This window comes from Periophthalmus magnuspinnatus, chromosome 14, assembly GCF_009829125.3.
Source record: "Periophthalmus magnuspinnatus isolate fPerMag1 chromosome 14, fPerMag1.2.pri, whole genome shotgun sequence".
Classification (NCBI taxonomy): domain Eukaryota; kingdom Metazoa; phylum Chordata; class Actinopteri; order Gobiiformes; family Gobiidae; genus Periophthalmus; species Periophthalmus magnuspinnatus.
In genome coordinates, this window is record NC_047139.1 from 23,756,933 (window position 1) to 23,770,805 (window position 13,873).

Sequence of the window (13,873 nt, forward strand, 5' to 3'; positions counted from 1 at the left end):
CAGCCAATTGTTTTCCCATGATTCCAAGGGGACATTGTGCCTGATTGCAAACTGGTTTTCCTGCATCTTCTCAGTAATTGTTACTACCCAATAAAAAGCATAGGTTATTTAATATTTCACAGGCTCATTTATGGGTATTTACAATACTCTGCATCAATTAAAGTCAATTTATCTTAACCAGAAGAAATTAAAATCATAACCAAGTGACTCATAATTGTTATGCTAATGAAAAAATACTCACCTCTTTCATGTATCTTTCTCTACAGATGTTTGTCGCAGATAAAGTGGAAAGCTCGAGCTGTACCCTTCATGAGTTCACCATAACCGGATCTACGTATGCCCCTGAAGGACAAATGTAGGTAGCACCATTTCTCTTTTGAAATGTAATTTTTTTTTTTTTTTGACACTTGCTGAAGTAGTTTATCATGAGTTTTCAGTAGTTTATCTTTACACTTAACAGTATAGTGTCCACCGACAGATAACTGCAAGACCCAAGTGCTGTTATTTGACTTGTGGCCTTGCCTGCTCACTGTAAGAATGCAGTTGTTCCTCTAAGTAAAATGCCCTTATAACTTTTCCCATAGAGTCTGGTACATTATGTTGATCTCACTGTTGTGTCTCTGAGTCTGAGTAAACCTGCGTCCTTCATAACAGCTGAGTGTGGGCTATTGTGTGGGTGCAGTCTCTTCTGGGATGAGCCTCATGGCCGTCATACAGTTCAGAAGCATTTTTCTGTGCTACACACACTGTTACTACTGTATTACTATGTGTGATAAAATATGCAACTAAGCCACTGCATGTCAGCTGCCTATGATGAATACAGATGATGCTATGGTGGCGTCTAGTTCAGAGTGAAGGGTTTTCCGGTTCCCACTAATGTGCGTGTTTTGTTGTAGACTGAAGGGAGACAGGCCTGTCCAGTGTGGAGACTATGATGGGCTTCTGGAGCTGGCTACAGTGTGTTCCATGTGCAACGACTCTTCACTCGATTACAATGAGGTTACTGCCTGCCCACACTTTATTTATATATTTATATATTCTTTGCACAGCACGTCTTACTGACTTGCATACTTTACACATTGTAAAAGCCATCTCCTAGCTATCTCCTGCAGCCAGAGTTAATTTTACTCTGATCTTCTTCTCTGCTTCAAATTGCTTTTCTCACCTCTTTGTCATCACCATGGTATCATGGTAACCATACTAAGGAAAAAGGCTTTGCTCATGTTTCTCCCAGACTAATACTGCTCATCCATGCTAATACTATTTAGACTTGTGTGTTTTTGTATTTCTGTCTTTTCAAAACTGTCCTCACAATCATTGGACTTGTATGTTTTAGTATTTCTGTCTTTTCAAAACTCTCTCCTCAGAAACATTTGTAAGGTTTAAATATATTGCATCACTGTTTCATGATTAACTTGTAGGGGGTGATGAACAGACAAAAGAGCATCTATGTTCAAAGACAGGAACAGCACAGGTCTTAATATGTGATGGTAAATTCAATCTTTTCTTTTCTCATTTAATCCTTGACCTTGGCTAAATAAAGAAAAACACATTTTGTATGTTGCTGGAGTCAGCTTATATTAACATTTTTCTCACCTCTCTTTTGTGCATTACTGTTGCATTCCATAACTGCTCTGTATCTCCTATGAATAGCCTAATGTTAAGGTCATTTCTTACAGTTTATAACAAGCATTTAAAACTAATAATTCCATTTCATTCAGCTGGTAACACGATTACTCCTGTATGCAATGTGAATAAGACCCATTATACTCAGTCACCGTATGTGTTATTCATGCAGTAAGAGTGTTTTGTCCCCGGTGTCATATTAAGGACACTCATTGGGCCCTATGTTTACATCAGTGGTTGAACGGTGTGTAATTGTGGTTGTGTTCCAGGCCAAAGGGGTTTACGAGAAGGTTGGTGAAGCCACAGAGACTGCACTCACGACTCTAGTGGAGAAAATGAATGTGTTTAAGACCAACCTATCAGGACTCAGCAAAGTGGAGCGTGCTGGCGTCTGCAACTCTGTAAGAAGTTTTCTCTACTTTACAGTGCATATGATTCTCATGTTTTTCAAATTATTACTTTGGAGAGTGTCTGTGGTTAATATTTATCTTACTTTCATATCCGTTTAGTGGGGGGTAATGAAAAAAAGTGGACAAGTATTAGTAGAAGTAGTAGTGAGCGCTAAAACGAAATACCTCTACCTATCAACACAGAAATTCCACACCAGGATGACATTTTTCTACCAGATTAAATATTGATTTAACAAAATAAATGTGTTGTCATTTATTTTTATTAATGTAATCATCAATATTGTGCCGTTTAGACTGTAGTTTGGCTCTTATTTACTTTATGGTTGCTAAGTAACAGTTGTGGAATTACCTCTACATATCGGCCGCCCATGTCTAACCAGGAAGTAAAATGGGAAACTTCACTAAATTAATAAAAAAGCAATATAACTGTTCATTATGTTTCAGTGAGATGAGTAGTTTAACTTGTCGTATGTAGTTTAAAGCATTACATCTTTACAGTTATTATAAGTATAGGGCTGCTTGGATTCCTTTCCTACTACGCTATATTTGTATGCTGAGCTCCTCCTTGTGAACATGTTGACCTAACCTTATTGTATCTTTTGTTGAGTATATTTAAAATGTAAATTGTGCTTTGGCTGCTTTCCACCTTGCCGTACAATACATCAACATGTCAGGAGTTCACATTGTCTCACTCAAGGACTGTTTGGCATTTAAAGGTTGTTGATAGAAGCTGATGTTTGACTACAGGGAGTTAACCACGGATTATTTGTATAGGAGACAAAACTGCTGCAAAACAGTAGGAGGGGGCATCATGTTTGAGCTTGTTTTTATGCAGAGACATTTAGATAATGACTACGCAGAACTATAAGTAGAGTACATCACCATATATAATAGATGGATGTCATTTCTGTAATTTTAGGAGTAACATCAAATTATTACAACTTAAAACGTTCTTTTTGAAATAGAGAGGAAATGTTTATCACATTGACAGATAACAGGACATCAGTCGGAGACGTCCTCTGACAGCACAGGTTAACATCACAGTGAGATGAGATAAGATGCGGCTGAGTCAATGTCATCCTACATAGTCTTGGCACTAGAAGGACATCTAGTGGTTGAAGAGCTTTACTACATAATGATACAACAAAGTATGTAACTCCTATATGTGCAATGATAAAAAATGTTTCTAGTTACAACTATCCTCCCATGTAGTATTGGTATTCTTGTATCATATGCATTCACTATGTGGACTGTTGTTAGTAAAATATAACACAGTCCCAGACAAAGTGAATGAGTGCTTTGTCTCAAGTGGCATCCTTCAGTTGTCAGGAGCTCTGCACAGTGCTCAGTCACCCACCAGTTGCCATGATGACAGCTGCCCACAAACTAAGCTATTTAGCTCTGTCTCTCTTTCTTTTCCACTTTTCCACCTCTCTCCATTCTCATCCATAAGGTGATCAGACAGTTGATGAAGAAGGAGTTCACTTTGGAGTTCTCCCGAGACAGGAAGTCCATGTCTGTGTACTGCACCCCTGTCAAACCTGGCTCCCCAAGCAAGATGTTTATCAAAGTATGACTGAATATTACTGGCACAATTCATTCTCAGGGAACCCATACTCATTACATGATTTTAATGTTGTTTCCCCTTGTGTCCTCAGGGGGCTCCAGAGAGTGTGATAGAGCGATGCCAGTACCTCAGAGTGGGGTCCTCTCGGGTCACGCTCACACCCACACTGAAGGAACAGCTCATGTCTAAGATCAGAGACTGGGGTACGGGCCGTGACACTCTGCGCTGCCTCGCACTCGCCACTCACGACTCTCCGCCACGAAAGGAAGACATGGACCTGGAGAATTCCAGCAAGTTTGCTCAGTATGAGGTACAGTATCTGTCATGCACATGAGCATGATCAATGAGTACAATCATAACAATTATTACATTATTACAGTTATAAATTTATTGCACATTTCTCGACCTTTTGGTACAGGTCAATGCTGTGTTGTTGTTGTTTTATAGTTATAGCACCATCCGCTGGTTTAAAAAAGGCACAAGTATTAACGTAAAGCTGGGTTATTTCATTCTGAAATGTGAACGCCACCCATCTTAATAAATGTGTTTGTATAACCTGAGCAAAATGGTATCCTAAATGATAAATCATAGTTTTGGGATTTAAAAACTGTCATAGCCCTACTATAAGCCTCACTGACCGCATTGACCCAACCACCTTCAGTACTTCTGACACATGTGACACCAACTAACAGAAGATGTGTGGGTCATGTGACACATACTGATGCAGCCTGAGAGCTGTCAATCTCTGTGGCACATCACTAATAACAATAAATAATTGAAGTGACACAAATAACAAAATGTGATCACTGAATGGGGACTTCTAAATCTTTCAGATTTTTTGTGGTTATATGTCTTTAGCTGCTATGTATTTGAGGTAAAAAATTACTTGTTTTTATCAGATGGGTCTCACCTTTGTGGGCTGCGTGGGCATGTTGGACCCTCCCAGGAAGGAGGTGATAGGCTCCATAAAACTGTGTAACGAGGCCGGCATCCGTGTGATCATGATCACTGGAGACAATAAGGGCACAGCTGTGGCGATCTGCAGACGCATTGGGATCTTTGGTGAAGATGAGGAAGTGACGGGAATGGCCTACACGGGCCGTGAGTTTGACGACCTGCCCACAGAGGCCCAGAGGGAGGCTGTCAAACGGGCCCGATGCTTTGCACGAGTGGAGCCAGCACACAAGTCCAAGATAGTGGCATACCTACAGTCATTTGATGAGATTACAGCCATGGTAAGAGTCAACAACTTCCATTTTATAACACTAGTAACTGAACATTTTCTAATATAAACACTGCTGTACCATCTATGATATTTCCATTTTTCTGTATGATTTTTTTCTCCTTGTTTATTTATCTACTCCTAACACAACTGCAAACATGTTCCACTGCATTGTTATAGACACTATAGATTCAGATTCCACTATACATTTGGTGGTATAAGTTTGCATGAGAGGAGGCAGCTGAGGTGTGACATGCTGTGCGCCCTGCTCCTATCACAAGCTGTCATCTCAGACTGGCCGTGTAGTTTCCATCTGATGCACGTCTCAGCTGACAGCACAATCTAAAGTCTGGACAACAAAACCACCACTTTCCTGTCAGGCTTACCTTGCCAATCAACACAGTGCAAAGCTGCTTTAAGCCCCGTTACCATAGATCTATATCACATAATCCTGTCTATCCTCAAAAACAGGAAGGAAGGAAAGGAGTGTTTTGCTTCTCTAAATGTTATGTCTGTGTTTATTAAAACGATAAGGTATATGGATATTACTATAATAGTTCATTCAAAGGCAATCATTATTATAGGTGTGCAAGGAGTATTTCTGGGAGTTGGTCTACCGCCTGCTTACTTTACCTAAAATGTTACACTATATATGGCATTAAACTAAACTTAAACTGCAGAGAAGCAGGTACCGCCACTACGCCAAGTTTCAGGTCAGGTCCATGGAGAGGTGACCTACCTCACAGTAAGAATGCCCTGCAGATATAATAGATATGTTTAATGCCATAATGTGGAATATTTCAGGCATAATAACATCTTCATGAAGACGAGCAGATGGTATACTCTCTACCAAAAAGTTACATAGTGCATCTTTATTTAAACTCAATTTTATAAAGCTTTAACTTTCTTTTGGATTTGAGGTCACACACTTTGATGCAATAGTAAAATGACAGATAGTAATAAATCGTAAAAATATGAATCTCAAGTAATCCATTGGACTTTGTTTTCTAGACTGGTGATGGAGTGAATGATGCCCCTGCCCTGAAGAAAGCAGAGATCGGCATTGCTATGGGCTCTGGAACCGCAGTGGCAAAGTCTGCCTCTGAAATGGTCCTGTCTGATGATAATTTCTCCACGATTGTTGCTGCTGTGGAGGAGGGCAGAGCCATCTACAACAATATGAAGCAGTTCATCAGATACCTCATTTCCTCCAACGTGGGGGAAGTTGTTTGGTAAGGGACAAAAACAAACTCTATGACTGTTTTTCATTGGACCTTCATTTTTATTTAGATTATAAGTATTTATATGGGACAACAGCAGAAAGTGGGTTAGTTGGAGAATTGGTAGTGAATCCTGTGTGTAATTTCCATTTTATCATATAAATACAATATTTTCTAGTACTTTTTTGTTTAAATAGCCCTAGTTTTTTCCTGTTGTCCTCTCCTCATTGACCTATATTCTGTGATGCAGTATCTTCCTAACGGCCATCTTGGGACTGCCTGAGGCTCTGATCCCTGTGCAGCTGCTGTGGGTGAACCTAGTGACTGATGGACTTCCTGCAACTGCTCTGGGGTTCAACCCTCCAGATCTGGACATCATGGACAAACCTCCACGCAACCCCAAAGAGCCCCTCATCTCTGGCTGGCTCTTCTTCAGATACCTGGCTATTGGAGGTAACCAGTTCATAACAACAGCTTTTAAAGGGACAGTATGTAAGATTTTGATATTAAATGCCATAAACATGACCTATCTTTTTAGATATGAGGTCATCAAATATAGATTTTACTCATAACAACTGTAATGCTGATTTATTCTTTCATTTATAATTTGGTGTTTTTGTGTTTGGATTAAAAAATTAAAAAGCGGAATGAGCCTCACACGAATTTCTCATTTGGGTTGCCAGTTTGAATGCTGAAATCCAGTTGATCTGAACCTAAAAGGACTTGTTCTGATTTGAATACTTCAGTCAATCATTAGTCAGTGCTAGTGCAGCCTCTGCAGTTCAGTGAGTAAATTATGGAGGTTCTGAGACATTGCCTGTCCATATACTGAAAATGGGGAAAAACTTGTGAGTATCGTCTATATACAGTTTAAGGTTAAGGCACTGGTAGGTAATGATTGAGCACAGGAAACACTGTTCGTTTCATTATATGCTGTCCTATTTAAGGACTTGCATTTGTCATATCTGGTCTCTCCTTTCAAGTATTGCCTTAATCAAAGTGACTTTGTCTTGTAGGATATGTGGGTCTGGGGACAGTGAGTGCTGCCACATGGTGGTACCTGTTTGATGAAGAGGGTCCACAAGTGTCCTTCTATCAGCTGGTGAGTGGAAAAGTCTGTCATAATACAGTGACTGTATAAATATCTAGATACAAACATGTAAGGATTAAGCATCGACAGGCAGTCAGGTCTTTTCTGTTGTTTATTTCTCCCTCCCTGCTCCTCACATGTGTCTCATTGGAAATCCCATAAATGAGGAATGCTTCTGTTGGTCCTGTACCTCTGCTGCGCTCTGGCTAGTGCTGCTCTTTTGACTCTCCATCACTGTGCATAAAAGCTTCATCCACATGGAGACTGAAACTTTTGATTTTTGTGAAGTAAAAAGTAAAAAGCCCTGATTCTGTTACCGGTTGATTAATCGGCAAATTTCTAATGTCCTCATACAACTGATACAAGGCAAGATGGGGGAAGTGCCCTGCTTAAGGACACAATGACAATGTGCAGTAAAACCACTGCCACCCCACTATGGCATCTGGTATCCCAGGACTAACAAGGCCCAGTCTTGCTTAGCTTCTGATGAGAGCAAGCATTGACAAACTGGTCTGGGCTCACACAGCAGTTAAAGATACAGCTGTCCAAAGCAGTATTGATAAGAGGAATCATTAAGGGAGGAGCCACACAATGCAGATGAAAAAAGATTCAGCTAAAAATAGAACGGGTTCTTGATTCCCATCTGTAGGTCAGAGTAAGGCCAGACTCTCCCAGCTCTTTCCCCATCAGACTTTAACTCCGTTAGATTAGGTCTAGTGGTGGAATGTAACAAATTAAGTAGTAAAGCACTATAAATACAAATTTTATCTGTACTTTTTACTTTTACTTCACCACATTTAAGAGCAGGTATCTGTACTTTCTACTCCACTACATTTTTTAACTGGACTGGAAGTATTTTTATTATAGTTTGATACCTGCTGAAAAGGCTTAGGGGGTTATTTTTAACAAGTTTGTAATTGGAGCAAACAAATAAATCTAAATAAATGTACAATAAGTATATAATAAATATACAAATAAATAAAAACAGCTAGAAAAAAACTATTGATTCAGAATTCAGAACAAACCTTTATCAAAATTAAATTTGATAAGCTTTATTAGATATGAAAGTTTGTAGATTAAGTAGTAAGTAGATCATTCGTGATACTTTTACTTTTACTTGAGTATTTGCTCCGGTATCTGCACTTTTACTTAAATAACAAAATCATCTTCTTCCAGCATTGGCCAGGTCACTGGTCCTAGTGAAAAAACAATAACATACAAACCAATAATCCTCCACTCTCTTGTGTGTGTTTTCTTTCAGAGACATTTCATGCAGTGCACTGAGGACAATCCCATGTTCAAGGACATAGACTGTGATGTGTTTGAATCCCGCTACCCCACCACCATGGCCCTCTCTGTGCTGGTCACAATCGAAATGTTCAATGCACTCAACAGGTTAGTCCAGTGTTATTTCAGTAACTTAAAATGTGTAATCACTTTTAGTACTTTAGTAGGCTGTTTTAATATTTTTATTTAACTGGTAGGGCCCATAATGTCACTGTATACTAAAGCTGGAAATGTGTGCAAGAAATGGTCAGGGAGTATTATTGCTGGAGGAGATGTCAAATTATTTGTATAATATGTGATGTGTATGCTGGGAGTTCCATAGAATATTATTTATATATATATATGGGTGGAAAGGTAACACTAGCAAAACATAATCTTTTAGAATAAATGATGATGTTTCACTTTATTCCATCTCTGATATAAAGTGAATTACTGGCCAGGCCATTAAGCCTCTGCAAAGTGTCCCTTGTGTCTTTGACATGATCTAAGTGTCATATCCTGCTGTGACAGTTTGTCAGAGAACCAGTCTCTGCTGCGGATGCCTCCCTGGGTCAATATTTGGCTGCTGGGAGCCATCGTCCTGTCTTTGTCTCTTCACTTCCTGATCCTGTACGTGGAGCCTCTGCCGGTGAGTGCTGTGCTGTGGCGGATTAGATCACACACAAAAAAGTAAACAATTACATATAAAGTTTGTCTGTTCTGCAGCTCATCTTTCAGGTCACTCCACTGCGGTGGTCTCAGTGGATTGTGGTTTTGAAAATTTCCATCCCAGTTATCCTCCTGGATGAGGCATTAAAATATGTATCCAGGAATCATCTAGAAGGTAATATTATAGTTATACAGTTTATATTGTATGTATTCATAAATACATAAGTAATAATTCTTCTTTCTTTTTCCTCTGCATTCTGATGCAGCTTAAAGTCATTATATTCATTTCCCACTCTGTGGAAAGGTACTTAATCTCTGGCTCCATAGTGTTTTCTCATTAGACTGTGTGACTGTGATTTTGTAGCTGTAGATGCTGATACATTATGTTTCCTGTGTAAACAAACCTCCCTGCTCCATTGCAATCAGTTAATCAGTTAAAATACATAGCTCAAAGCATGCAATGTTGTCAACAACATACATTATTTAACACAAATATGGATTTGCTAAAGCTATGCAAGTTTTAATTCATCACAGTCATAACAGTTTAGTCTGCGCTTTTTCTGTGTAGCTTTATCTCTTTATCTTGTCATTTTAATTATCTTTTTTACTCTACAGCTGACGAGGATATGAAATATCGACGGAGATGGCAGCTGAACTAGATCCTCTCCCAAAACACTCAAAACTCCTAGAGTTCTGCTCCTTTAAACAAATAGAACCCTTTTCCCGTTTCCCACTCACTCCTGCATGTCCAAAAGACCACCACCCACCACTGAGCAGGGCCTGCACCAGTGAAAATAGTCAATGAGTAAGTGTGCATGACGCATCATCAGGAGAAAACCGGCCCAGGCCTCTGCTTTTTAAAGATACTTATAGATTTTTGGAGGGTACAGTTAAAAACAACAGTGGACATTGCAGGGAAGCAAAAGAACTGTGGGATGGGGAGAAGAAGGAGGGATGATGGAGGGATGATGCCAGCCACAGAGACTCTAACAAAAGAATAAAGTGGAGAGCTTTAGATGCACCTCGCCTATGTTCACCTGCATCTCCAAGACAGGACTTCATCAGTGCTGTGTGGGCAGTGACAGCACAACTGCTCCTTGTTCACTCCTGTGTCCACACTTGAACCACTTACTCATTTCATTGTGTTTGTTTTAGTGTCCTGTTTTACCTCGCTCTCTTTTCTGGGTGTGGAGGCAGCTTGTTGCCCTTGCGTTGGACTTGTGGATTTTTATAGCTTTACACTGCTGTTGCTTTGCCACCTTCTTTGACTCAATGGGGTGGATATTTAGGCAAAACTAAAAATTGAAATGTGAAATTCAGAGACGATCAGGTGGTCCTATCAGGCCTCACTATTGTCCCCCGCACTGCCTCTTCAAATTGGGTATAAACAAAATAGTGAATGTACTTGCACTAAATCATACTCAGTTTGAATGATTGGCATTTCAAACATTAAATTACCAAATTTTGAAAAGCTAAAATTTAAAAAAGCTTATATTATATTTTATATTTGCCTTATATAGCTCACTGAAGCGCCTCATGAAAATGTGGCAAAATGAATGTGTCCCCTGTCTGTATACTTCCCTTTTCCCTCATATACAGGCATATGTTGATATATTAGAACAGTACTCCAATACCAAGGCAAATTGAAGGAGTTCAGTTCCAGGCAGACTGCATTGGCTTAATACAAAGATAAATATTATAAACATTTACTCTAGTGTGAGTCTGAGAATAGCGTATTTGTAGTTGGGAAAAGGCCAAATTTATTGTTTGTGTTAAGCTTTAGCCCACCAATCAGAAGGTAAGTGGTTCAGCTTTGGCAGATGTTTGGATGTTGGATGTCATTCCTGTTACATTTAATCAACTTAATGTTACTGCAATATGGGTGACCACCCACAGGACACAACAACACTGCACTACGGTCAAGTTTTGAACTTGCTTTTCGCTGATTAGAGAATGAATGCTTACCTATTGTGCTGACTTTCCCCACTAAAAATATGATATAATAATACATGTAGCTTTACATAATGTGTATTTTATTGACATGTGCCTGTGCTTATGCCTGCCTTTGACATTCCCTGTTACAATGTTAGCTCTTTAGTTGTGTGTCCACTAGAAAGCCCTTTTGCTGTGCACTTTGGCTGCTTCCTCTGCTCCTCTCAATGCTTTAGAGCCTCACTTGGGTCTTACTGATATAATAATATAAATATAATGGATTTCAAATGTGTTGTGTATGACTGAAAGAGCCAGCTAATGTGTGTGTTTTAAGTCTTAACCCCTGTTTGTTGTCAGTGCTCTGTGAGATTGGGAAGGCTCATACTGTACCTCTGGGTTCAGTCTTTCTTTGCTTTAAAATAAGGTGCTTTATAGATCAATATAGTATCTTTTTATCTGCCCTTAGAACTTGTACATTTTAATTTGTACAACAGATCATTTTTTATTGTTATAAGTGGGCCAATAGGTAGGTTACTTTTATGGCTTCTGTTTTACATTTCAAAGCATGACACGGCATGACATGATTTAAAGAGAACCCACCATTGAACACATGAATGTATACAACTGAATTTGTTACAGTATGTCATTCCTCCTAAAGCGATTAACGGTAAATCTAAAAGTGTCCATATTTGTCTCATCATATTAGAATTTAAAAGTTATTGCTTGTAATAGAGTCCACAATGGAACTTATTTGACATCTGATGGGCAAACATTGTATGGATGACAAATGAGCAGAAAACAGCTGAGGATCTGTCCCTGTCCCACATCTCCACTGACCCTAAACATGCTGGCACTAAAGCTTTGTATAAACTTGTAATTTACTACTGAAATCTGTATACATCAGGATGGCATGGCCGTTTGTTACTGTAATAATAACCTATACAGTATATAATATTTAAATTTTGATAATTTTACATTTTGACTCAACTACAGTAGAATTGCAACAAATGTTATTTTTACATTTTCTTTTGAGCAACTAGAATCTGGTTTGTTTTGTAGAATAGGACGGTTGCTTCTTTGTTTGGTTTTTACAGTTGCGGGGGTATTGTGTTTTTATCATAGAGGAAGAATATATTGTATTGTTAAAAATAGAAATGAGTCCTTGAGCTTACTACAGTCTTAAAATGTTGATGGTTTTGAAGTGTACTTAAAAAGGCTGTGAGAATGTTCCTGTGTCTGGTTTACACTGAGCACTAAGCAGTGATGAATTCTGGGATATGAAGTTTAAGAACTGTACTTTGAAGGGCTTGGTGAGGATGCAGGCTTTAGAGATCTTCAAAATATAAGAGGGTCTGAGAATTACATACAAATAAAAGAAAAAAAAAAATCTATATATTGTACAATGCTTTGTTAAATGAGACATTGCGTTGGCTCATATCTACATCTAACTACTCCTGCCCTTTTTCCATTGTCTCTAGAGCCTCTGTTCCACCACTGAGAAATAGACTCTCTGTATTGCCTTGTTAATATCAAATGTGGACACATAATTTTATAAATGACAAAGATGTGGAAATAAAGATTATTTATCTGTTATTTAAACAGAGCTTTGTGTTGTTTGTACATTTACTCTGAGACTTTTTTCTTGAAGTTGGCCTACATAAGATTCTCATCAGCGCATATTATTTTATTTATTAAATTAGTCTTGTGTTTGTTTAAATCTATTTTTGATGGATGTTTTCCCTTGATTTTAAGATTATCCACCATTAGATAAAGCAACAAAATGCTGACTCAGTGATAATTAATAATTCAAAAAATATTTCATTGATTTGTTTAGAGTGAGAACATTTTCCAGCACATAGGCTCTAAACCTCTTTGTGCTCCCTCAGTAACAACCTTTGGTGTTCATGAGCGTCAGATAGAAAAGAGAAGTTACAAAATGATGAAGTAGCCTCATGTGTGGTGAGGAAATGGGGCTAGAGAAGTTATTTTGTCAGGCCAAGGCCAACAGAGGTATTTACTTTTACCACTTCATCTGAAGTGTGCCAAGCCTGATCCAAGACTATCACACATGTTTTTTATGTTTCCTCATATATCGTATCATTTTCCAACTGTCATATTGAGACCCAATGTGCTGAAGAACCTTCTGGCTTGTCTCAAATCCTTTTTCCTTCTGACCTGAGCGTAGATGTGTCTTATGGTCAGCAGAGGGAGCTGTTACATTATTTTAACACACTTATTGTTGGAGAAAAATCGGTCTGCGAAGTAATCAGACCTTTAACATGGTCATTTTCTGATCAAGATCACTCTGCAAAAGTAAAACAATCCCTCTGCCTTTATCCTTATTGCACTGAGCGTCTGGAGTCCTTGTGGCTGACGCATATCCTCTCCTGGTGCAGCTCCTGAGGTGAAGGCGCAATCTGGGGACTGTGGTGTTAAAAGGAGGATCTCATTAGTGACTACGGCGTTTATTTCCATCGCGCGCGGGCCCAAGAGGAAGCACAAAAGAGGAACTCAGCAGGGCGTCTGTCCCACTGAAACACCAGGCTCAGGTCACACTGGAACTGGCACACGCTCAGGATAATGACAAGACACTGACTGGGGCTTTAGATGAAAGAAGGCTTTAAAGTTACACTATGTCACTGTTCAAGTGGAGGGTCTGCCACTTTCTTGTCTCGATGGAGAGATGTATGTTTAATCCCATATTATAGATGGAACATTGGAGACAAATAACATCCACAGAGATGAACAAGTGGTGGACCCTCCATCAGAAAAGTTACACAGCTTGAACCTGTAGAATTTTTCATAGCTTTACTTTTACTCTTTACTCTTTTACTCTTTACTCTTTTACTATTCATTTGTGATTTTTACAAC

The 13,873-nt window shown here is 38.9% G+C and overlaps 1 protein-coding gene across 1 annotated transcript in view; it reads left to right on the forward strand.

The window, feature by feature from the left end:
• The window catches only part of atp2a3 (ATPase sarcoplasmic/endoplasmic reticulum Ca2+ transporting 3), a 42,167-nt gene extending 32,195 nt beyond the window's left edge, over positions 1 to 9,972 (forward strand). The window contains exons 9-21 of the mRNA XM_033978134.2: positions 267 to 355; positions 897 to 999; positions 1,896 to 2,027; positions 3,490 to 3,606; positions 3,695 to 3,913; positions 4,503 to 4,838; positions 5,837 to 6,057; positions 6,296 to 6,498; positions 7,062 to 7,147; positions 8,397 to 8,530; positions 8,933 to 9,050; positions 9,128 to 9,245; positions 9,686 to 9,972. Of these exons, the coding sequence (XP_033834025.1) occupies positions 267 to 355; positions 897 to 999; positions 1,896 to 2,027; positions 3,490 to 3,606; positions 3,695 to 3,913; positions 4,503 to 4,838; positions 5,837 to 6,057; positions 6,296 to 6,498; positions 7,062 to 7,147; positions 8,397 to 8,530; positions 8,933 to 9,050; positions 9,128 to 9,245; positions 9,686 to 9,729 (1,920 nt within the window). The 3' untranslated portion in view covers positions 9,730 to 9,972. The remainder of the gene's footprint in view (positions 1 to 266; positions 356 to 896; positions 1,000 to 1,895; positions 2,028 to 3,489; positions 3,607 to 3,694; positions 3,914 to 4,502; positions 4,839 to 5,836; positions 6,058 to 6,295; positions 6,499 to 7,061; positions 7,148 to 8,396; positions 8,531 to 8,932; positions 9,051 to 9,127; positions 9,246 to 9,685) is intronic.
• Positions 9,973 to 13,873: the final 3,901 nt, after the last annotated feature.